At 44.3% G+C, this 25107-nt stretch overlaps 1 protein-coding gene across 1 annotated transcript in view; it reads right to left on the minus strand.

Moving 5' to 3' along the window:
• The window catches only part of FRMPD2 (FERM and PDZ domain containing 2), a 603077-nt gene that overhangs the window by 288969 nt on the left and 289001 nt on the right, over positions 1-25107 (minus strand). Inside the window, exons 23-26 of the mRNA XM_086921788.1 lie at positions 20847-20940; positions 19341-19426; positions 8647-8794; positions 5725-5942 (exon numbers count right to left, since the gene is read on the minus strand). Of these exons, the coding sequence (XP_086777914.1) occupies positions 5725-5942; positions 8647-8794; positions 19341-19426; positions 20847-20940 (546 nt within the window). The remainder of the gene's footprint in view (positions 1-5724; positions 5943-8646; positions 8795-19340; positions 19427-20846; positions 20941-25107) is intronic.

Raw genomic sequence — 25107 nt, forward strand, 5'->3', positions numbered from 1 at the left:
CTGCGTACGTGCGTGCGGGGCCCCTCTTTAATATAGTAAGTCACATGACTCAACGTTGCACGCTCATGGCGTCATGGGCGTGCCAGAACCAGGAACACAACATGGACTTCACTCGTGAGTGACTTGCAGAGAACTCAGTCTCAGTGTTGTGTCAATGGCTCGGATGGAAGCGGCTAGCCCTGCTGTCAACTCTTACACCCTGAGGCCCCCTTGTGTATTACCGCCTCAACTGCCAGCCTTAATCTATAGTGGTCTCTGTGGTGTATTTGACGGTATTCCTCAGTGGGCTAAGTTTACCGACAGTGAGTTTTTTCCGGTTCATAACACCTCTGTTACCCTCGAGACACGCGGCACTTGGGTAAAGGCAAGCATGTGTGCAAACCGATCGACGGTCTGACGCACTCCATACCCGAGTTACTGTTGCAATAACGATGACGCTGACATGTATATGTCTCCACCAGTGCGCATTCCAGATTGAAACTATATTCAAACTTCAGGAACCATTGCTTACTTCTGTGTGTATGTATCCTTTCTACGTTTAGCAGAGACACCAACTTTGGGTGTTTAAATCCGCTGCACCTGATGAGGCATAATTCTAAACTCGATTAGGTGAGTCTCACTACACTCACCTTTTAGGTGCTGTCACCAACTGTTTTAAATGACGTCCTTTTTAAACAAGTCACGCTGGGTTTTCTTTGGTGTCATCAATAATTATGATGTGCTTTATGGGACACAGGTTATACCTTTAAACCAGGTACTATGAACACCCCTCCATGGCCAAATGTGTTATTTAAGAAATACTGTGTGTTCTCTTCTTCTTTTTAATTACAGGATGCCAGATCCCCCTAGAGGTCCTAGGGTACAGCCGGTGGCAGGTAGCACAGCACCTTACCACTCACTTGTAGATGGTTTTTTCTTTCTTTCTTTATTATTAAATTTTGTACGGTCCTGAAGAATCGCCTTTTGATCATTTACTGACAATTATAGGGCGAGAAACATGTTAACCTTTAGGGAGTAGAGTACGCAAATTGTCTCATTAAGAACAATTCTAGGTACCCCTCCCATCTCATTTTACTAAGGCAGGGTTCCTCACAGAATAAAGCAGCAGCATTAGAGGACACCCTCACCTATTTTAGAACACCTTAACACACGTAACTAGGCTCCACACACCTGCATTCACCCTTACGGCAAGGAACAGAAGATCTCCAATAAAGAGCCCCTTTAAGGGTGCCCGTCGGACATTGCAGTGCCGTTCCCACGAGGAGCAGGCTCAAATGATGAAGCATGACACCTAGCTTGCTGGGTGTGTGAGAGCCCTAGTTCCGAAAGTAGGATTCCCCCTCCTTCACTTCCTGTAACTTATTTGTCTTACCTGACTAAGTATGACATTTTTGGTGTGATCATTCACTACACCAAGGAACTTCGTACTCCATTCTTTGTTAATTATCGATGCTCACTTTATGGTCGGTAATAAAAGCTGCTCCTCTCAAAAGAAATCATCTCTTTACAGCTCACCGGGCGTACTGCACCCAGAAAAGACTATCAAGTTTGGGAGGCGGGGATAAAGCTTGCTTAAAGTGCTCCATGGGGAAAGCAGATGATGTAAATATGTTACTGCATTGTCCTCGGATCCAGGTCTTCTGGCAAGAAGTTGGTAAGGTTATCTCTGAAATTTTAGGAATGGGGATTGAGGTAAGCCGGGTTTTGATTATTTTGAGGGTTTTATTAGTTGAAGGGTCACAGATAAAATGTATACAAATGCATGCGTAATTGTTATTTGTTTTAATATTATTGGCAAGAAGAGAAATTTGTTTGAAATGAATGTCTCTCTCACCACCGGGTTATCTGGATTGGGTTAGATCGATAAATAGAGTAAACAGCCTAGGCCATAGCTATCTATCTAAAAGTAGAGCAGGAATATGGTCAGCTTGGGAAGATTGGTTTAAAAATAATCTTTAGATAACATCTTCTAAAGTCCAATGAGTATGAAATATGTACAACCATGGCAGGTAATTTAAAATCCTCTGGCTTCAAAGGAGGCTGGCTCTCAGGATATTAAGAGATTGTTGGAACCCTCGAGACAATAAGAATCCCCTCTCCTTCAGAATGTTCTCTGAGCCTATTCCTCCTAAAAATGCCTTATTTGTGAATGATTACTAAAAAAAAGAGAGAGAACAATTAAAAATGTTAAAGTTAATGGTAATAATAAAGTTAAAGGTTGAAAAGCTATTTAGTAAGAAAGCACTTCTGGGTAACTTGGAAAACTGACAAGTTTTCAGCACTTTCTGAAATTTCAGAAGACTTGGTTCAGATTGCAGCTGCAGTGGCAGAGAATTCCTATGTTTATCAGGGGCTACAGAAAAGGCTCTGCCACCAATGGTCTAATGTCCATTGTATTTTGGTACCCTTAACAGTTTATGGTTCGCAGATCTCATGGGCTGCTGTGACCATACCAATGAAATCTAGAGCACGAAGGAGAAACTGAAGGCAAAATGCTTTAACAAGCCAACACAAGGGCTTAGATAACATCAGTTGCTTCACTTGTAATCAATGAACACAAGATAAAGGAACAGAAACGCGCCCTCAGAGTTTAAGGCTGATCGTACCAGCTTAATTCTGAATCTCTGTCTCAGCTAAGCAGGAAGTTCAAGGTATATGGATTCGCCATAGTCCAACAAAGAAGATATAACATCTTTCAGACTCTATAACTCGTGGGGCAAGGTAAACAAGTCCAGAATGTAATTTTAAATATGCAGTGTATTTGATCTGACAAAGGCAGTGAACTGTCTACTCTAATATACAAGTTTCTTATATAAGAAACCAAATGAGGCATAAGCCCCAGTACATCTGGCTAAACCAGCAAATCCAAAAGAGTGAAGGAGTAGAGGGGTGTACAGTACAACCCCCCACGTTCAATCTGGTTAGAACTCTTCCAATAATTCACCTTAGTGAAACACTCATGCAATTGAACAGCAGAAGTGTGCTCCTCACTGGATATCTAATCAATAATCTGAGTGTCATCTGCATACAGAAACAAAGTGAAGACATAGGCCTCAACAAGCGAGGTCACTGGGGACATATAAAGATTAAACAAAAGATTTGTACACTGGTGCTACCTGGGTGCTTTCAGTGATCGTCATGGCTCCTAAGTCCCCCAAAAATCTCTGTGAGAAGGGGGACTGTGTGTTCGGCTCAACAGGGACAGCAGCACTAGCAGCCAGAGGACAGAGACAAGAACCGACCCAAGAGGAGTCAGGTAACAGTGCAGGTAAGCCTAGTGACTCGCGACCTGGTAAACATCGGTCTGATACTAGTTTGGGGCGGCATGAAAGAGAAATCCGACAGACCATTCAGTATGTGATTTTAGTAAGCCCTCGCCTATAGCAGGGTCAGAGCCAGGTAATGCATGTGTTCCACATGCCATCCCACAACTGGCCATCATGGAATTTTTTCACTTAAAAAGTGCAATGTCTGACTCGGTTTCTCAGACCCTCCAGGGCACCCTGGCTGTGCACGAAGAACAAAGGCTATCTTTAGTGCCCGGCCTGGAAGATAATTGTATCAGAGATGAGCTGCTCCCTCAAAAACAGATGCAGAGGATAACAACGGAAGCTTCAGACTCCGGTATGAGTGTCCACACCTATCGGGCAAGGGGTGAGAAAATGCCACAAGGATTAGCCAAACATGGAGATGGTGGTTCACAGAATAAAGCTTTGGAAGGGGCCAACACATTTTTCTCCCTGACAGGTGACAGGTGGCTCGGGCTCAGATCCCTCTAAATCCAACCTAAGTAATGATGGGCTCAGCACCTCTTTATCGGACTCAAGCATTCAGGAAGCGCCAGAGACAGCACACAATTGCCGTAAATTCTGTGAAGGGCCTAGAGGCCCCTCAGATCCTTGCAAGAGCAGCTGCAAACCTTGTCAGGCACAAACTCTAAAATGGGACTATACACATACTAGGATCATGGGAGAGGCGAAGGACCCTGCAAAACTACAGACCTTAGGCCAACAAGGCATGAGAGAAGAGTCCCTGAGTCCTTCCTTGGGACAGATTTTGTATTCAATTAAAGAGCATCGTGCCGAGACCCTGGCAGATGGTGAAAAAACAAAACAAGCATCAAAAAAGATAGAGGGTGTATTAGAAAAGTTGGCAACTCCTGAAATTGAGATCGGAGAAAAGCTGAACTGCTTAGAGGAGAGTGCTTTGGTTGTTGAAGCAGACATAATTAAGGTCAAGACTTAGGATGCCCAACTATCGGACGTGATGTGGAAGATTAAAGACTTTGAAAATCGTCATAGATAAAATAATCTCTGCTTCCTTGGGATTGAGGAAGGGCTAGAGGGAGACAATATAAGAACTTTTATTCTGAACCTTCTGAAAAATGCATTTCCCAAACTGTCAGGATGGAATTGGGACCTAAAAGTACAGAGGGTACAAGGATTCCCTATTACCCAACATAAGTAGGGCAAGGGCAAGAACAATGGAGAACAGAACAAACCTAGGGCAATACTTGTTTTTTTTTAAAAATGTTTTGCTGAGGCAAGCTATATTTGCAGAAGCATGGCCTGAGGCTAGAAGAAACTACAGGGAATCCTCTTTTGTTGTTCGCCCAGATTTTTGTCATATGACAGTGGATTACAACTTTTCAGGATTCAGGGTTCGAAGTCTACTTATTGGCTTACTAGGCTGAAAACTCTGGCTGAGGGTACTATCAGGTTTTTTCCTCAGAAGTTCAAGTATGAGAATATTTGGGCAAATTGATGGCAGACAAGGCTGCTAGATAATCCTATGTCTTAGTCTGAATAATACCCCAGCTCACTCCAGGTACTGCTTCAATGTATGTTGTGTACCTCTTGGGGGGAAAAAGTGGGGGGGAGGAGTGAAGTAGGCTCTGGGGCAATATTAGTTAAGTGGGCGATACAAGGGTTTGACATCATGTAACATGAGTTTCTGTTTCCAGGGCATTTTTACTCTTTGTTTTTCTTTTTCTCTCTGGTGGGGGGTGGGGGGGGGGCGTTGTTGGGGTGGGGGTCAGCTGCCCTATTTTTTCAGTTGCCTTCACACAGACCCTGGTGTTCTGGTTGTCTCTAATGGATGGGGACAGAATGGGGTGGGGGGTGGTCTTGGTTGGTGGTGCTGGGGGAATGGGTGGAACAGGCTTTTAAGGGATTGGAAAAACAGAAATTATTTACATGAATTGGAAAGCTAAAAAAACACAATATGGCAAGATGCAAATGCCAAGATAGATGTGTTTAAAATATGGCTTGGTCGCAGGTCCCATATGGGTAAGCGTGCCTGGAAGATTGAACATGTAGGCGGTGAGCAATATCAGGAGGAAGGCTATGTTGCCTATTGTTTCTGTAAATATCTGTGGGTTAAACTGTATAGGTAAAAAGAGAAGGATTCAAGAGGACCTGACCATTTTTAAAGCAGATATTTATTGCCTTTAAGAAACCCATGTGACTTGGAGGGATAAAGCCATCAGCTTGGATTTCCTAATCCCCTTTAGGATTTCAACTGCTCTTAATGACCTTTTAAGGGCTACTAATCCATTTGTTTTCATACTGTCATTAAATGAATAGCCACCCAGATGAGACAGGGATGCCAGAAAACATGGGAACAAAATACAGACGTGGCAGTGAAACAAAGATAAATGCTTATAATGTTCTTTGTTTAGGACATGCTGAGGAGGTGCATATGTAATTTTTAGGATCTGGTTACCTGATACTTTAGTCCTTTGATGGGTTTTCCATTTACAGCCAAAAGGACATCACCAGTCTCTATGCAGCCACTCTCCTCCGCCGGTTGCCCTGGGAAAAGCCTCTTGATCCTCACTATGTCTCCTCCTCCAGGGGCAGTAGGGGTGTCCACTCCTGTTTGTATGAAGCTGAAGCCAAGACCACCACAGTTCCTTCTCAACATCACTTCAAATGTATTCTCTGCTCAGAAGAAATAATTTATTTAAGACAAATATGGCGAGTAAGTCTCTTTATCAAACTTTTAGTCTTTTTGTTACATTCATTATGGACATTTTGCAAATAATTAAAAATTGTTTATTGAAATAAATCAATATTATTCGTTTCATCTTAATGAATAAATGAGCATTTAAACTTTAACTGATACATGACATGAAGCCACGGAAACACCAGAGAAAAACAAGAACAAACTCAGGGGAACCATAGGGTAGAGAGACAACATGGGGATGAGTGACACCTTAAGGAGAGATAAGACGTATAGACTGATCACAGACAATGGATAGTAAGTCTGGGTAAAAGTGATGAAGAAAGTTAGAAAGGACCATATGTGGGTTAGTTAATAAATTTGTGGTCAGTTATGACAATGTGGCAGGGGTTAGCTTAACAGGGTATGCAAGCCCCTCAGAGGTAGGTCTTCAGTCATGTGGATAGACATGTGATAGCAAGTGGATACAGTGAGCAGGACCCAAGACCGGACTAGCCATTCTGCTGCTGTCCCAGAGGGCTGCATGATAGGGGGCTGTTTTCAGAGATGAAAAGGCCGCACTGACTCAAATGTGAAAGCCCCCAAGTCCCCAATCTTCTTATGGACATGACCAGTGTAGGGCTGGTGTGAACATTTTTGTAAAGGACGATTTTGGTTTCTAGGACCGCTCTAGCAGACAGACACGTGCTGATTCCAAAAGAGCAGTAACCTTTAATGTCCTCATTGCTGTGTTAGCAGTTCAGACTAGGCATGCAATCACCCTTTTAATGAATATCACCTTTCTGGGATAAGAGGCCTGATTTTTCTGTGGTGAATTCTGATCTCTATAGTCTGTGGTGTAAGAAGAGAAGTCACTTCATCCAAACAATTTATCCCATACAATAATCAAGTTGGTTCTATACTAAGACTTGGCTGAGTTCTTCACATTACTGAACAGGACATAACTTCTCAATGTCTATTGTACATCAAATGCAGAAAATGCTTCAAAAACAGATAATGGGGAAACCCGGTCAATTTAGATATTTTCTTATCTATTGTGCGAAGAGGTGCTATGAGACTTATACACTGGGCTTCTCTCTGATAGGCTATGGATGATATATTCATGGAAAAATAGTATGTACCATCCTGATCTCAAAACACCAGTCTCTAGCCTGGTTCAATTACTGATAGGTCTTAAAAAACCTGGGTTAACTTACTCAGTATGTGCATGGTGCTTCTTGGACAAGTATTGCATTTGCTGCACCCATTAGGATAGAGGGTGAACCTGATTATTAGTTTCATTGCCTTGCTCGTGCAAAGCTATATATCTGGATCTTTGCTAGAATGCCCTTCTTGCTACTTACAATATTCACCACCTTTAGCACAACACCTTTCACCTTGCTACTTGGCTCAATGCAAGAGGAAAACAAGGTGGCCTCACAACTAAAGTATTCTAAGTGTAACAAACAAAAGCAACTATTAATTTACACAAAATGCATGTGCCTTATGCCTTGCTGTGATACTGCGGAAATTCCTCTGAAACACCACATTGCTGTTGACACCTGTCTGAAAGAGGACCCCACTGCAGTTGACTCATAATTTCCTGTGAGGTGTCATACCTGTAAAACCATTCCCCTTATGAGAAGAGCCTTTCACAAAACATTTACCCTGTCGTGATAAGTATTAGTGTGCCTAATATTTATATTCTTGTGAGAAATATAGCTCACCTCAGAACCATATTTGCCCCTCAGTAAAAACTGATTCATCACTGAAATCACTGATGACCGGCACACATAGAAACAGAAAATCGCCTGTAAAGATTGTTTATGTGCAGGAAGGCATCCCTACCTGTACATAAACAATCCCCCCTGCAGTGCAGGCACCCTTACAACATGGCACAAGGGTGCCTGCGCATGCGCTAGGCTGCTTCCTTGGCACTAGGCAAAATGCAGGGGTGTAACTACGGCGCATCCCTGCATTTTGAAACTGACGGAGCTCACCGTTACCAATTTTGTCATAACACCAAAATGGGCTCTGCCCATTTATAGTACATATGCCACATGATTCATTGGGACAAAAGTGTTAGAGTCAGGGACACTATACCATTGCAAATGACAAGATTAATATGATCAGGATATGCACAAGATGAAAGAAGGGCAAATAGAGACATGATGAGGGCATCATGTGGTGAGGATGTAATAAATGGGGGTTATATTACTGGGGTGAGAATAGGAACATGGTGAGCGAGGATAACGTATGACTTGCAGGAGAATAATATCTATACGTATATCAGTGAAGTTGTGTGGTGGGAAGATGCAAATGGGATGAGCTTAGGAATGGTTAAACATATGAATATGATGAGGACAGAAAGGGGGGAAATCCTCTACCCGGGACTGGCTAGGAATGTGTTGATGACGTGAATGTGATAGCTACAGGAATGATGTGAAGTTATGAGTAAGTTGGAGATGATGTGGCTCGTTTGAAGGTATTAGGGGGGGTTATAAATTCTTCCATCAATCTCAAAGGCATTGGGAAAGCACATTGGTGTGGGAGGTGGCTATCGGGACAGTAAATACAGAAGCTAGTGATAGAGAAACTGAGTAGTACGTACATGACTCTGAGAGAACTGAAAGAATATCTTCGAGCACCTCGAGGTGTCAGACTTACTTCAAATCTGCTCACAAGCTGGAGCACCGGGCTTACCCTTTGTAACAAATGGGAGGCACGCGGAAGTGCCAGGAGGGATAGTTCCTACAGATAGTGCAGCAGAGTTCTCCACCTTGGCATCAGCAGCTGGACTGCTGTTGGATACTCCATAGTCTTCTCTCCGCTCCAGGACTAGCTTCACTACCTGAAATACCATGGGAAAATCACAGTGTGTAGACTCTCCAAGCAGCATAAAGAAGGTAGCTTTCAACTATGAGTCAAGGGACATCCTACACTATTGGAGAATAAGTACACAGACACTATTCATGATATGAGAACAATCCCACGGACTTTTAAATAAAGGTGAATATTTCTAAATACCCCATGAACTCCAGAAGAATGATTTCACATATTATACAGCCTTTGAAAAAGGCATTCACAGATCTGTCTCACAAGAGGACAAAATCACCCTGACTAATCAATCTGCTATGAGATATGAAGCAGCAATATCACGACATCCAAAAAGGTGGTCCAAGGTCGACTGAGGTGCACTCTCAGACAGGAATCTCTCCAGGTCCACATAATGTTCATGTACTAGTAAGACCATGAGTATGATTTGGGAAGTGTGAAATTCTATAGTGGAATTCCACTCTGACCGATCACAACTTGCCTGGTGTTCCTGTGTCCGGTTTTTCTAAGTGTGGGAACACTGGACTTGATTTTATTGGCTTGAAATTAACGTCAACAGCGCCAGGTGTCAGAAGACCCCATCGGCCTTTTTGTCTGGCAAGGAGGGATCATGCGATGTTTCCACCCGCTGTAACTACTCTTCCCTTTCCTTCCCCTACTCCCCTACGCTCTCAGCGCTATTCTCACACCCCCATCCCACAGAGAAGACCGTGCACACATTTGCCACCTGCTCAGGGCACATGGAGTATGTTTGCACCAAACCTTTTGGATTTGGGAATATTGTGTGCAATACCGTGTGTGTCTGCACAGTTATTACCCACCAGAGGGTTTTAACTATACTGTTGGAGTGTTAACACAGGATAACAGTAACTACATGTGCAGAGTTTGCACACCACCAGTACCATGCAGCCCCTAGTCAGGGCCTAAGTAGGAGGAAGGATGGCAGCTAAGACCCAAAGGAACACAGCAATCAGAAGGATGGACAATATAGAGTTCAAAATGGAATATTGGGGCACAATGTTCTTCACCACCATTGTCAGGAAAAACCTAGCAGTTACAGACAGGGAAAAAACTAAATGATAATTCGTTTTTTTATTTTTCAAAGACAAAGTCCCACCTTGGTTTGCTTTAGTATGACAGCCACCCGTTGTGGTTGACTGTACTCCACCATGATGGAAGTATTTGTCAATGTAGAGAGTTCTTCACAGGGACATCAGACAACTGTAAAGTTGGCTGGCGGAGGTCCTGTGGGAGGGTTAAGGTACTGTCCTCCATCACCCCAAAAGGGGTAAACTCTGTCTGCCAACCTTAGTCTTTTCTAAATTGGGAAACCGCAAAAATGACTTTGACATATTTTCCCCTGTGCAAATCTTTAACCTGTTTATTGTAGGCTGGTCCATCACATTCGACTAGCTAGAGGGACTTGATGGGAAACCAGAAGCAAAGGAAGAGATAATAAAGCCAAGGTGCACACCTGATGTACAATTGTGCTGGTTAGAATGAGACCACATTACAGTTAGCTAAGCTTCAAGTTTTTGCTTTCCTTTTTTATGAAACATTCTGTTGGCACTAACAATTTCGAGCAGACAACAAAAACAAAAGTATAAAGCACTTACAAAGCTGACAAGTTTACATGCAGACTGTGAGATACTGACAGTGTAATCATTAGGGATGTCCATCACAGATTGGCCCCAATATTGCAGCCATTTGTCTCAAACCCTGTAGTGTTTTTTGGGTCACTCACATGCCTCGCAAGCAGGCTTTTCAAATACATTTCCTGTATCTAGGTCACCTATCCATTTGGCCAGGGTGGGAAGTTCTTCTTGTCTCCTTTTGCTAGGACTACTACTACCCCAAAATCAGATCTCTTCTACCTACTGTGACACAAATCTTCTCGGATATTTAACAAAAGCAGTGTGAAGAATGCGAGTCATATGATGATCTAAAACCTCAGCAGGTGCTTTTTCCACCACCACCCAAAATACGGTAAAGTCTCCTATAATCCCAGACCGTTTAAAGAAAGTGATCCTCTTCTATGTGACATATGCCACAGGTAGAGGAGTATCTGTACATGTTCTTAATTCATTTCCTAGTATAAGTGTTTAACTTGAAGGTGTGAATATCTAGCTGATGTGGCAATATCCTTGGGGGCAAAGTGGGCATAGTGTTAGTCATGACCTATATGGCTCCAAACTCCATTTGCCAGACTTGACTACGTTTCTGGAAAGAGTTCGGCAAGTTCATCATTCCTGACCTCTATACTCTGGTAACTTTGAAACCTAGGATTTGACAACCTTTGTGTTTTATGTCCCTATTAATATCCTACCCAGAAGGGAGGCGATGCTTTTAAGGAAAGTGTGGAATCTTAAAAAGAAACTCCTACATAATGTACAAGGCTTTTGTCAAGACTTACATTTTCATTAGAGAAACTCTACTCACTAAAGAAAGACATAAGGGCTTTCAGGGTAGTAGGTCTCTATTCACCCTCCAGGTATGGGAAGGAATGTATCCACTCAAACTTAGGTGTGGTCCTTTTGGAATGTGGATGCCGAGGTATCTGAAGTTACCATGAAATACTCTCCAAGAAGAGTGAGTGGTCCATTTTGTCACGTCTACTGTTCGTTGACACACAAAGATTCTGGATTTGGCACAGTTGACCTGAAGGTCTCAGAACAAGTTGAATATATTTAGGATCTGCTCTACCCTTGGGCTGAGTGTGGGGGGGGGCGACTTAGACCAAGGAGAAGATCATCAGTATAGGAGGACACATTGACTTTGTGTTTCATATAAATCCCATTACATATCATCTCTGATTTTATTTCTGCCTGTGGCCGAACAGGCAGTTTGAAAAGGAGAGGTGAAAGTGAGCACTCTTGTTGGGTGACCATTCTAACTAAATCTAATTCCAGCATTTTAGCTATGAAAGAAATCTTTATTTGGTTTTTTACAACCATAAAATGTAACACTTTAAAATTTACTACAAGGTATGTTAAAAGACAATTTCACATTAAATTATATATCATTAAATCTTTATAAATGCAAAAGGAAAAAATTATTCCACTCATCTAGTAACCGTATTCACGATAAAGTGCATCATGGTGCCATTTTAGCTATGAGTTTGGCATCTGAGTTAATAAGCAAGATGGGTCTGCAGAAGTCGCACCCATTTGCCATGCTTCCCAGGTTTAGAGGCATAGTCATAAACACTTCATATGTGTTTAACTGGAGTTCCTTTTCCTTCAGTGAGGAATTCAGCCACTGGAGCAAGGCTTGGGTAAGCAATCATAACAAGTGCTCATAAATGTCCTCTAGGAACATATCTGGGCCTTGAATTTTAACTGTGGGGATTTGGCTCTGGGCTTTGGAAATCTCCTCTACCAACAGTGTTCTGACAAACGGCATGGCATTTTGTTCCAGAAAGTCTAGTTATAGGAAATGTTGTTCTGACGTCAGACTTCTCATTTTGTAAATGATTTCCCTATATTCTTACAGTCTCCGATAACTCTCAGGCTATCACCACTGATTCAATTATAAACTCTCTGTCCTCAACCAGGATCCCACACACATGCATACATTCCTCCTCTTCAACCGGTGTAGTAACATGGCAGTTTTGACCCCCAGTTTGCATCATTTATTCTGAGATGCAAGGCAGATTATTTTGACTCCTATAAGAGGCTTTTTTTTTCGTCTCTCAGGTTCATTTGGTTCAACTTGTCGGTGTTAGTATTTGATGTTTTGGAACAGATTCTATTCTCTAATTCTACAACAACTGTTTCAAATCAGATCAGCTTCATTGTATTGGCCCACTTAAACTGAGATAAAGCTTAATGTGCTACCTGATATCATTGGCTTGAGCCCTTCCATAGCACTGAAGGAGATTCAACTGTAGCACTGTTAATCAGGAATTACTGCAAGATGTTTTCCTTCAACACCTCCCCAAAGTATTCTTTAATCAGACCCCATTTGATGAGCTGACATAAGTGGTCAAATATACATGAAAATCAGCCACTCAATGTGACCCTTAAAATGGAAACAAAATGGTTGATGCAGAATGTCTAAGAATATGCATGCACATGTCAGAGAATCATATAGGGGGCAGGCATCAATTAAGCCATTTGAGGTGACAAATTTGGTGGTGTCTGCTCAGCTGGTGGGTAATGTGGGGCCTGTTTTCTGTCAAGCAGGGTAGCCATGTTACCATTCATGTGCCCTCTATTATTGTAGGCCTGGCGCGGTCTCACTAAGGACCGAGACAGTAAGCTGGAGGAAGCCTATGGATAGTGGTGGAGGACATAAACATTTATTATCATGATTAGTTTCCTCTGAAGCATGCTTAGTATCATACTGTATCTGCCTAATGTCTCGGACCACGTGTGGGAGACTTCAATCGGGAATCATTGCTTAAAAAGGACTGCCACTCTTCAGACACTGCTAGTCAAGGCTAACTGGTGGACAGAGCTAAATCCAAATTGGCTTAGGAACTCACAGTCAGTACCAAGTAGTTGTGCTTCCTGTATAAGAATGACATCAAGTGTATACTCTTTGCAGCTCTGAGTACAGCACCCCTCTTTATTCTGCTAAGCTGCCCACTGACATTCCAAAGAGGCATTTAACATGTGCCCCCAGTCTCGTGTTTACCCTGTTTATCAAACTGAGAGTATGCAGTACTACAGAGTTATCTATTGTGCAAATAAATGTTGAAAAACTTTGACTTAAGCCAAAATTTGTTCCCCTCCATACCCCACCCCATACTTTCAACATGGACCCGTCTGTTGTTCAAAATATAGGTGGGGAAGCCACCACCTGGTGAAGAAGATAATCAATGGGTTTGTCATCACCAGGTTTCTCACCTAAACTATTCCCCAATATATAACCAATAATAAAGAAACTAGGGGCCTTATTTATGAAGGCCTTGCGCCACCGGTGCGTCACTTTTTCCCATTTTAAAAGTGACGCACCGGCGGCGCAATGCCTTCATAAATAAGGCCCTAGGGTGTGAGGGGAAGCATGTAAGCATTACACCTAGAGCCCATACAGATCTGGATTGCAGTAAATGTTTTTCTTGCTCGTACCCCAGGGAAACAACCTTTACAACACTGTCATTACATCGCACTACCTTTACATAGCAGTCATTACATTGCAACATCAATTACATCGCATGTTATTACAACACAGCCATTACATTGCATGTCACTACAACGCATGTCATTACAATGCATGTCACTTCAACGCAGGCATTACATCACAAGTCATTACAATGCATACCATTACAACGCATAGTACCCTTACACTATCCGACACTTACCCTACTGTTGCACTCACTGGAGTTAGAATAGTAGCAGGTGTTCCCCACTCTGATCTCTGCTGGTTGTGAACAATCAAGCAATCACAGATGCAAAGGTGCCTGAGCCAGTGGTCCTCTGCTCTTATTTTGTGTGTCTCCAATCTTTTGGGCACAGAAATGTGGAGAAATGTGGCTCAATGATTAGAGCGGCAGACCCTGATGCAGAGGTCTAGCCCGGGACCAGGGTTCAATTCCCCGCCTCTGTGGGTCTTGGGCTCAAAATTCCATGGACCTGATAATTCTCGCCTCAGTGCCTATTCCAGTCATGGAGTCCCACTCTGCAACTCTGGGAAATAGCTTGCTTAATCTACACAACGGCCCCCACAACGCTAAGGATGCCTGGCCTCCACCTTGGGGGTGCCCAGGAGTGGACGCCTCACAGGGAAAGCCAGGATGGGTTCCACAGCGGTATTCGTACAAGCGCCTTGAGACCCTTGCGGGTGAGTAGTGCGCTATACAAGTATCAATTTACATTTAGTAATATTCTGTGACTGTCAACGTTAAATGGGTCTCAGGCAGGGTAAATGGTTGAGGCTTGACCTAACTCTATAAACTGCCAAAGGGTAGGGGACTCCCTGACTCACTTGCCTCTCAGCAAGGACTCTGCATTATAATGGCCTCATCTGCAACCAGCTAGAGTCTTTAAGTATAGTGTGGGGATATCTGTGTTACCCTTTGTCGGAGCCTTCCAGCCCACCTTCTCTGCTTATAGCACTCTGTCTATTAAAGTCAGGTTGCCTGTTTTGTATGCACTTAAGGGAGACCAAGAGTGCCCAGGCCCAATGATTTTAAGTGCTCTCCAGCAGAGTGTCTGGATCAGCACAAGGCGGAAGTTGACCCTATAAGACTGCTACTCATCAGCTTTGGCATACTCCCCCTGCAGCTGGTTGCAGCAAAGGTCCTGTGGGAAGATTGAAGCATGAGAAGCCAGATGACACATGTGCCGCCCACTTCAGCAGGCCGCTGTATCTGCGACTCCACTTCATTTCCAGGGTGCACCCACTCGCCCCGAGGTACACAGTGAGCTGCCTCCTGTTCTTCAGAATAGGTCCAGCAAACATAACTCCAATCCTCCTGCCCAGCTCTTTGGGGTATGGCCTCCGATTCAGTGTATTTTGACTGCACCAATCAATCTCCTCCACCTAACTCACTGAGCCGCCTGTCCAACCCTCCGGGACCAGCCTGGAAATCCACTATCAAATAATGTTGTCTGTGTCTATGCCCCTTATCTGCACCATGGCATAGTTATTGGGACGTCCCCTCAGCCACGGCACATCTAGTCCCAATCAAGGGCCACCATCATCTTCAGCACTGTGGCACACCATCCTCAGAATGGTTCTTTGCTGTCCAGGTCCAATGTTACTACTGCCCATGGATGAGAGGCATTGGGCACACTCTGTCAAAGCCTGGACCAGCCTTTTATCTCATAGAAATCCAGAGAGTGCGGTCCACAGCATCTTTAAATACGCCTGATTTCACTCTGCCCTGCTCCCTTCCTCTACACTCTCTTATCTTTCTCCTACCTCTCCTGAAGCCCCCCTGTGCCTACTGTAATTACCTGGAGAAGAGGCAACAGCAGCAACCCTCTTCCCTAAAAACTGGCTCCAGCCCACTGGGTAAATGTCCAGTGCAAAAAACAGGCCATACCGGCCCGTACTTTAGTGTGCACTCGAGATAATGAGGAAACTCATCAGTGAGACACTGTTGGTGTGGAGTTCGATAGTAGTCGTGATGTATTGTAATATGTATATTTTTGGCTGATGTATGTGAATTAATGGAAAAACAAAAACTGAGAAACCACTTTGGAGGAAATCAAATGATAAAAAATATATGTTTAAGGAAATACAAATAAATTGAAAATTAAAGGAAACATTTTAAAGAAAAAATCTTTTTAGGCAAAAACCTAAAATTATACATTAAACTTGGGTGGGGTTTAGGACTAGCCAGGGTTTTTTGGGATCATGGATGGTAATGGTTAGTGTTGATCAGGTGGCTTTAGGGGTCAGAAAGGGGTGGAGTTCAGACATAGAAAGGTTTTTTTTTAGGGTAAGGAATATGTGGAGTTTAGGGGTTGTGAGGGCGTTTAGTTACCAGGAATGGGTGGTTAGGGGTGATGAGTGGTGTTTAGGGTTCACAGATGAGTGGAGTTTAGCGGTCTGAGGTTTTTTGGGGGTTCAGGGATGGGTAAACTGTAAACGTATTGAGGGGTTTTAGGGTTCAAGGATGGGCAGAGTATAGGGATGGTGAGGGCTTTTAAGGTTCAGTGGTGGGTAGAGGTTGGGGTCCTGAAGAATTTTAAATAACACGATTGAGAGGAGTTAAGGGTTGTGAGGGATTTTAAGGATTCAGGGATGGGTGGAGTTTAGATGTAGAAGAGGTCTGTAGGGTTCATGGAGGGGAGAGTTTAGGAGTGGTGAGAGGCTTTTAGGGGCCATGGATGGGTGGTGTTTAATGGCATTGAGGGTTTTTATAGTGTTCAGGGAGGGGTAGAATGTGGGTATGATGAGGGGTTTTAAGAGGTCAAGGATGGGTGGGGTTTAGGCGTAGAAAGTAGTTTTAGGGTTCACAAATGGGTGGAGTTTAAGGGTAGTGAGGGGCTAGATGGTTCAGGGATGAGTGGAGTGTACGGGTAGAAAGGTATTTGAGGGTTCAGGGTTAGGTGTAGTTTAGGGATCAGGAGTGAATGTAGTTTAGGTGTAGTGAGGGTTTTTTGGTTTTTGGGATGGGTGAAGTCTAAGGGTAGAAAGAGCTTTTAGGGTTCAGGGATGAGAGTCGTTCAGGTGTGGTGAGGGTTTTTACAAGGGGCAGGGATTGATGGTGTTTAGAGTTCTTGAGGGATCAGGCAGGGCTGGCTTTAGCTCTGGTGGCGCCCAATGAGACTATGTTTGTTGGTGCCCCCCAATGACCATCTTCTCCATGAATTCACTCACTACCTCTCTTTAACAGTGACCCTCAAGTCTCCATAACCACTCCCTCTCAGAAGCTTTTCTTTTGTTTTATAGCGCTACTCATGCCAATATAGGGTGTCCAAGCACTTTACATCACACACAAGTTACACAGAGACAATGAACCAAACATGTGCAAATCAGTGTATATGAAATGTCAGAAAGAGGACTACAAAGTATAGGATTCACGTGTCTTCCATACTGGTAGGCAGTGTATTTTAAGAGTACTTGATCTGAAGAAGCACAAACTCAGAATTTAAAATGTATCACCATGGTAAGGTGTTGTCTTTACTAATAAAAAACTGATTTCTACCCAAATGAACCCTTTTTAAAACATTTGAATATTGAAAGACTGGGGAAAAATCATAATACTCTAACCTATATCTTGCAGTTTCCATTCAGCTCTTTGATGAGTTAATAGCTCACTGTTCTGTATTAGGATTTAAATTATAAATAACAAGTAACAAAAGGATCTCTCTGACAAAGGCAGCAACACACTGAACTATGTACAATATACGCACTTCTGTGATCGGCGTGGCACACATGCTTTGCAGCAGGCATATTAACCCTCTGTGTTATTTATGATGAGTCAAAACTTCCACTAGGCAAAACTCCATCTCTCTCAGCAGGTCCATAAATCACCATTGTTATCGACATTTTTATTGTTGCCTGAAAACTACTGGAGGCAAGGAACTCTACAGCAGGTGCTTTTAAATCTACAATATATTTGACGACACAGCGACCCCTGAAATCAGCACCTGTGCAGAGGCACCGGGTGCACAACGCTAGAGCCGGCCCTGGGACCAGGGATGGATGGTGTTTATGGGTTGTGGCGGGGTTAGTGACTTCAGTGCATCCAAAGTAATGGTTTCACAGTGTAAAAGTCAAAAATCAGAAAAAATGTCTCCTGAAAAAAAGCGCTGAAATAAATCCCTCCAACAAAACTGTTTCTAAAACGAAGACCTGCAGCATTATATTCATAAATTAATAAACTAAGCATGCAAAAACAAATTTTGGGCAAAAATACATTCTATGAATTGCTTTTGTGTGAAATGGTATGTGCCATTCATTTTCGAAAATACCCATTAAACAGTTTAGGCAAAATGGTTTCTCAGTAATGGCAATCTAATGAATCGTTTTCTATGAAATCACGTAAAAACCTTGGGGCAGATTTATGAAGGACTTGCGCCGCCGGTGCGTCACTTTTAACATGGGAAAAAGTGACGCACCGGTGGCGCAAGGCCTTCATAAATAAGGCCCCTTGTCTGGCTCCTGAAAACAGCAATTGGGATGTATCAGATGAATTGTTAATATTCAAATACAAGGGGCACATCTCAGTGGACCACAAGAAAGAAAGGAAGGGTTATTAAAGTCAATATATAAACTCGAAAAACGTCAATGCTTATTTGTTGAAATACAGTAACTCACATTAATCTAACAATCATGGGGAAGCGAAAGAACGTTTGAAATAGCAGCACAGGTCTAGATATTGCCACTCGTCCACCGAGATATTTACAAAATGCACAGCAATAGTGCTTGAAAGTACAATTTTTGACAGACAGCGCCCTCTAGTGGCAGTTTGAGGTAAAGCCCTCACAAGTGAGACAAAAATCATGTACACTATGTTTCCTGTTCGTTTGTTTTTAGATACTTTTAGCGTCTTTCTAATTAACGTGTTGCTATATTTCCCCTATATGTAGCATCACCCCAAATGCAACATATGGTAATACTCCGTGGTGTTGCTGCACCAGTTTATAGGCGCACCAGTTTAAAAGCCTTATTACCAAACCATAACATTGTTGCTATATACAAGTAAATCGGTTTCCACCCGTTTCCAACAAACATGCTATTAGAGGTCTGCCTATGATCATAGACATACGTAAAAATCTAATTTCTCTCTTAGATACAAAGGAGGTAACCTTAGGATACTTAGATCAATATTTCTGAGACTTCAATGTAGAATCCCACTGTTCCAAGATATTGTACAAATAAAAAAGGTGCCTTTTCCGTGCTCCCACATATAACCATACAGTAGATCCCTCCACACACATGGATGTTCTCTTCTGTGCCTCTACAGGTGAATATGAGAAGTCAACCAAACACTACGCGCACAAGAGGTATTCTCTATACTACTCCATGGACTCACTCAACTCTAAAGAAAACCTACACCACAACAGGTTCCTCATCTATTTTTAATGATGTCTAATTGATTGGAAAAAGCTATGAATTTTGCTACAGTAGGGATGAAAACCTTAAATTGCAATAGCACAAACCTTAGATGTGTTCTGAAGATGTTCAACGGCTTGTCTGTGCGTCACGCCACATAAACTAAACCCATTGGCCTCCAAGAGACGGTCCCCTGAAAGAAAAGGTAGAACCACAGCAAATATCACATTTCAATCAGTAAACACCAGGAACCCCAGCACAGAACCCACTAGAGAATCCAAAGACAAGAACAGTCTTTCTCTCAAAGCCACCATCCCTTATAGCTTACTACTGCACCTACTGAGAAACCCACCTGACTACAGATGGGACCTCCTCGCCACATGCAGGTGCATGTGTATTCCCTCCAGGGTGCTCCACCTCACCCACTCCTCCGGTATGATGTGTGTTGCAGTAGGTGTGGTTATATCTCCTTTATACCAGACTACTGCACTCTCTTTAAAGTAGGATCCTGTTCTCCCCTTTGCCTAATCTCAATAATGCTGCTAAGTTCTGGATGCAGCTATTCCTCACTATAATGCCTGTGTACCATGCAGTGGCGTAGCACTGGAAGATATCTGTGTAAAATACTACAGGCAGCTCCAATGCTAACCTATGTTTGAGATAGACCTTGTAGTGAAAAGCGAGAGTTGCGTTTTTTCACTACCAGGATATGTAAAACTTAAAAGCACATGTCCAACCTTTTAAAGACACAGCACCCGGCCCCTGGGGCTGTCTGGGCCTACCTTAGGGGGTGCCTTACATGTAGTAAAGGGAAGGTTTGGGCCCGGCAAGTAGGTGTACTGGCCAGGTCGACATGGCAGTTGAAAACTGTGCACACAGGCTCTGAAGTGACAGGTCTGAGACATGTTTGGAGGGCTATTCATGTGGGTGGCACAATCAGTGCTGCAGGCCACATGGTAACATTTGGTTTACAGGCCCTGGCCACATGTAGTGTACTGTACGAGAGACTTACTAGTAAATCAAATATGCCAATCATGGAGAAACCAAATGCCATTACATTTTAGACACAGCGCACATGCACTTTAGCACTGGTCAGCCGTGGTAAATTGCCCAGTGTCCAAACACCTGCAAAAACGAATTCAAAAACATATTCAAAAACAGGAGGTCAAAAGCAAAAAGACAGGGGAAAACACGTCAAAAGATGCCAGGTCTAAGAGGCAAGTTATTCATTTACCCTATATATCTCCTACCATTAACCCTGTGCACTGACCAACAAATGTTTTGCGAAAAGATGCAAACAGTGAAAGGGGGGCCTTTTTTGAGGGTGCCCGGGTCTGTCTTTGATCCCAGTCCTACCCTGCCACAGGGGCTGCAGGGGATTGTGTTACGCATCTGGTACTTTGTGATACTAGCTCTACAGGGGTTGCCTTCTCAACCTTTGTGCTTGTTTGACCTGTGTCAATGTAGCTCACCACATAGGTTCCTCTCTCTTCTGCGCCTGTGTAATTTTGTTACTGAAAGGTGAGAATGTGCACATCTTCTAACGGCTTCTTCGTGCATGATTTGTGTTACTTTATTCTGTATGGAGCTCCCTCAGCATCTTAGTCTTGTACCTTTCTTTATTTGTCCATCCTTATCAGCCGATCCTCCAAGAACGATGGTTTTCACGTATATTCCGCCGTGACGCACACTTGTATTAATGCCACCCTGAAAGACATTGTAATTCAGATTGTACTTCATTGATTCAATATTATGTGCATTTGACTGTAAAGAATGGACAGTAAATTAGTTCAAAAAAACTTAAGAGTAGGAAGAGGCTCATTGAGGATCTGCTGTCAGGGTAAATATTCCCCGAATGGCGAGGCCTGACCTGCATGTGAGGCAGGGCGTCTCTGGGTCGAAGCTCAGCAGCGGGGACAGCGGTGGATGCAGGAGGGGGCGCTACAGAGCATCAGAGGCCGAGGCAAGGCCTGCTCTGCCTTCACATTCATGGGGTGGAGGATTCAAGCGTTCAGTGCCAGTGAGGAGGTGAGGTGCTGTGCAGTTTGAGTACTGAACAGGAGGAAAGGTGCTTTGTAATGCAGGTGATAAACAAGAGGTGAGATGCTGTGCAGTGCCAGAACTGAAGAGGAGGAGATGTGCTGTGCAGTGCCATAAATAAACAGGAGGAGAGGTCCTGTGCCAGAAATTAACAGGAGGAGAGGTACTGTTCAGTGTGAGTACTGAACAGGAGGAGATGTGCGGTGCAGTGCCAGTGATAAACAGGAGGAAATATGCTGTGCAGTGCCAGTAATAAATGCAAAAAACACAGTTGATGGACAGAATGCAGAACAATGTCATACATTCACCCCAGTACAGAGATCTGAGCCTAAATCCATTGTTTTTTTGCACTCCACACCACTCCAGTTCAGACACGGCCATATGCAAATCAGTCTGACCCTGTGCCTCATGGGAACAGTCCAGCCCGAACTGCCAAGCCATGCCTTCCCTGGACCGGAAACAAGCTTCCGAGGACCGTTTTCTGGCATTCCAGCCATCTTCAGCCCGGCTTTCTTGAATCCAGTGGTGTGGAGTGCATGGGACTCACGTCTGAGCATACCCATCCCACTCGGGGTGATGAATGCAAAAACCACAGTTGATGGACAGAATGCAGAAGAATGTCATACATTCACCCCAGTACAGAGATATGGCCCTAAATCCATCGTTTTTTTGCACTCCACACCACCCCAGTTCAGACATGGCCATATGCAAATCAGTCTGACCCTGTGCCTCATGGGAACAGCCCAGCCCGAATTGCCAAGCCATGCCTTCCCTGGACCGGAAACAAGCTTCCTAGGACCGGTTTCTGGCATTCCAGCCGTCTTCAGCCAGGCTTGCTTGAATCCAGTAGTGTCGAGTGCATGGGACTCACGTCTGAGCATACCCATCCCACTCGGGGTGACAAATGCAAAAACCACAGTTGATGGACAGAATGCAGAACAATGTCATACATTCACCCCAGTGCAGAGATCTGGGCCTAAATCCATCGTTTTTTTGCACTCCACACCACCCCAGTTCAGACACAGCCATATGCAAATCAGTCTGACCCTGTGCCTCATGGGAACAGTCCAGCCCGAACTGCCAAGCCATGCCTTCCCTGGACAGGAAAAAAGCTTCCGAGGACCGGTTTCTGGCATTCCATCCGTCTTCAGCCCGATTTGCTTGAATCCAGTGGTGTGGAGTGCATGGGACTCACGTCTGAGCATACCCATCCCACTCAGGGTGACAAATACAAAAACCACAGTTGATGGACAGAATGCAGAACAATGTCATACATTCACCCCAGTACAGAGATCTGGGCCTAAATCCATCGTTTTTTTGCACTCCACACCATCCCAGTTCAGACATGGCCATATGCAAATCAGTCTGACCCTGAGCCTCATGGGAACAGTCCAGCCCGAACTGCCAAGCCATGCCTTACCTGGACCGGAAACAAGCTTCCGAGGAACGGTTTCTGGCATGCCAGCCGTCTTCAGCCCGGCTTGCTTGAATCCAGTGGTGTTGAGTGCATGGGACTCATTGTCTGAGCATACCCATCCCACTCGGGGTGACAATTGCAAAAACCACAGATTTAGGCCCAGATCTCTGTACTGGGGTGAATGTATGACATTGTTCTGCATTCTGTCCATCAACTGTTGTTTTGCAGTTGTCACCCCGAGTGGGATGGGTATCCTCAGACGTGAGTCCCATGCTCTCCACACCACTGGAGTCAAGCTATCCTGGCTGAAGATGGCTGATACCCAGAAACCGGTCCTAGGATGCTTGATTCCTGTCCAGGAAAGACGTGACTTGGCAGTTCGGGCTGGACTGTTCCCATGAAGCACAGGGTAAGGCTGATTTGCATATGGCCATGTCTGAACTGGGGTGGTGTGGAGTGCAAAAAAACGATGGATTTAGGCCCAGATCTCTTTACTGGGGTGAATGTCTGACATTGTTCTGCATTCTGTCCATCAACTGTTGTTTTGCATTTGTCACCCCGAGTGGGATGGGTATGCTCAGACGTGAGTCCCATGCTCTCCACACCACTGGAGTCAAGCTATCCTGGCTGAAGATGGCTGATAGCCAGAAACCGGTCCTAGGATGCTTGATTCTGGTCCAGGAAAGACATGACTTGGCAGTTTGGGCTGGACTCTTCCCATGAGGCACAGAGTCAAGGCTGATTTGCATATGGCCATGTCTTAACTGGGGTGGTGTGGAGTACAAAAAAACGATGGATTTAGGCCCAGATCTCTGTACTGGGGTGAATGTATGACATTGTTCTGCATTCTGTCCATCAACTGTTGTTTTGCATTTGTCACCCCGAGTGGGATGGGTATGCTCAGACGTGAGTCCCATGCTCTCCACACCACTGGAGTCAAGCTATCCTGGCTGAAGATGGCTGATAGCCAGAAACCGGTCCTAGGATGCTTGATTCCGGTCCAGGAAAGACATAACTTGGCAGTTCGGGCTGGACTGTTCCCATGAGGCACAGGGTCAAGGCTGATTTTCATATGGCCATGTCTGAACTGGGGTGGTGCGGAGTACAAAAAAACGATGGATTTAGGCCCAGATCTCTGTACTGGGGTGAAAGTATGACATTGTTCTGCATTCTGTCCATCAACTGTTGTTTTGCATTTGTCACCCCGAGTGGGATGGGTATGCTCAGACATGAGTCCCATGCTCTCCACACCACTGGAGTCAAGCTATCCTGGCTGAAGATGGCTGACAGACAGAAACCGGTCCTAGGATGCTTGATTCCGGTGCAGGAAAGACATGACTTGGCAGTTCGGGCTGGACTGTTCCCATGAAGCACAGGGTAAGGCTGATTTGCATATGGCCATGTCTGAACTGGGGTGGTGTGGAGTGCAAAAAAACGATGGATTTAGGCCCAGATCTCTTTACTGGGGTGAATGTCTGACATTGTTCTGCATTCTGTCCATCAACTGTTGTTTTGCATTTGTCACCCCGAGTGGGATGGGTATGCTCAGACGTGAGTCCCATGCTCTCCACACCACTGGAGTCAAGCTATCCTGGCTGAAGATGGCTGATAGCCAGAAACCGGTCCTAGGATGCTTGATTCTGGTCCAGGAAAGACATGACTTGGCAGTTTGGGCTGGACTCTTCCCATGAGGCACAGAGTCAAGGCTGATTTGCATATGGCCATGTCTTAACTGGGGTGGTGTGGAGTACAAAAAAACGATGGATTTAGGCCCAGATCTCTGTACTGGGGTGAATGTATGACATTGTTCTGCATTCTGTCCATCAACTGTTGTTTTGCATTTGTCACCCCGAGTGGGATGGGTATGCTCAGATGTGAGTCCCATGCTCTCCACACCACTGGAGTCAAGCTATCCTGGCTGAAGATGGCTGATAGCCAGAAACCGGTCCTAGGATGCTTGATTCCGGTCCAGGAAAGACATAACTTGGCAGTTCGGGCTGGACTGTTCCCATGAGGCACAGGGTCAAGGCTGATTTTCATATGGCCATGTCTGAACTGGGGTGGTGCGGAGTACAAAAAAAAACGATGGATTTAGGCCCAGATCTCTGTACTGGGGTGAAAGTATGACATTGTTCTGCATTCTGTCCATCAACTGTTGTTTTGCATTTGTCACCCCGAGTGGGATGGGTATGCTCAGACATGAGTCCCATGCTCTCCACACCACTGGAGTCAAGCTATCCTGGCTGAAGATGGCTGACAGACAGAAACCGGTCCTAGGATGCTTGATTCCGGTGCAGGAAAGACATGACTTGGCAGTTCGGGCTGGACTGTTCCCATGAGGCACAGGGTCAAGGCTGATTTGCATATGGCCATGTCTGAACTGGGGTGGTGTACTGTAGAGTGCAAAAAAACGATGG

The sequence above is a fragment of the Lissotriton vulgaris genome, chromosome 5, assembly GCF_964263255.1.
Source record: "Lissotriton vulgaris chromosome 5, aLisVul1.2, whole genome shotgun sequence".
NCBI lineage: Eukaryota > Metazoa > Chordata > Amphibia > Caudata > Salamandridae > Lissotriton > Lissotriton vulgaris.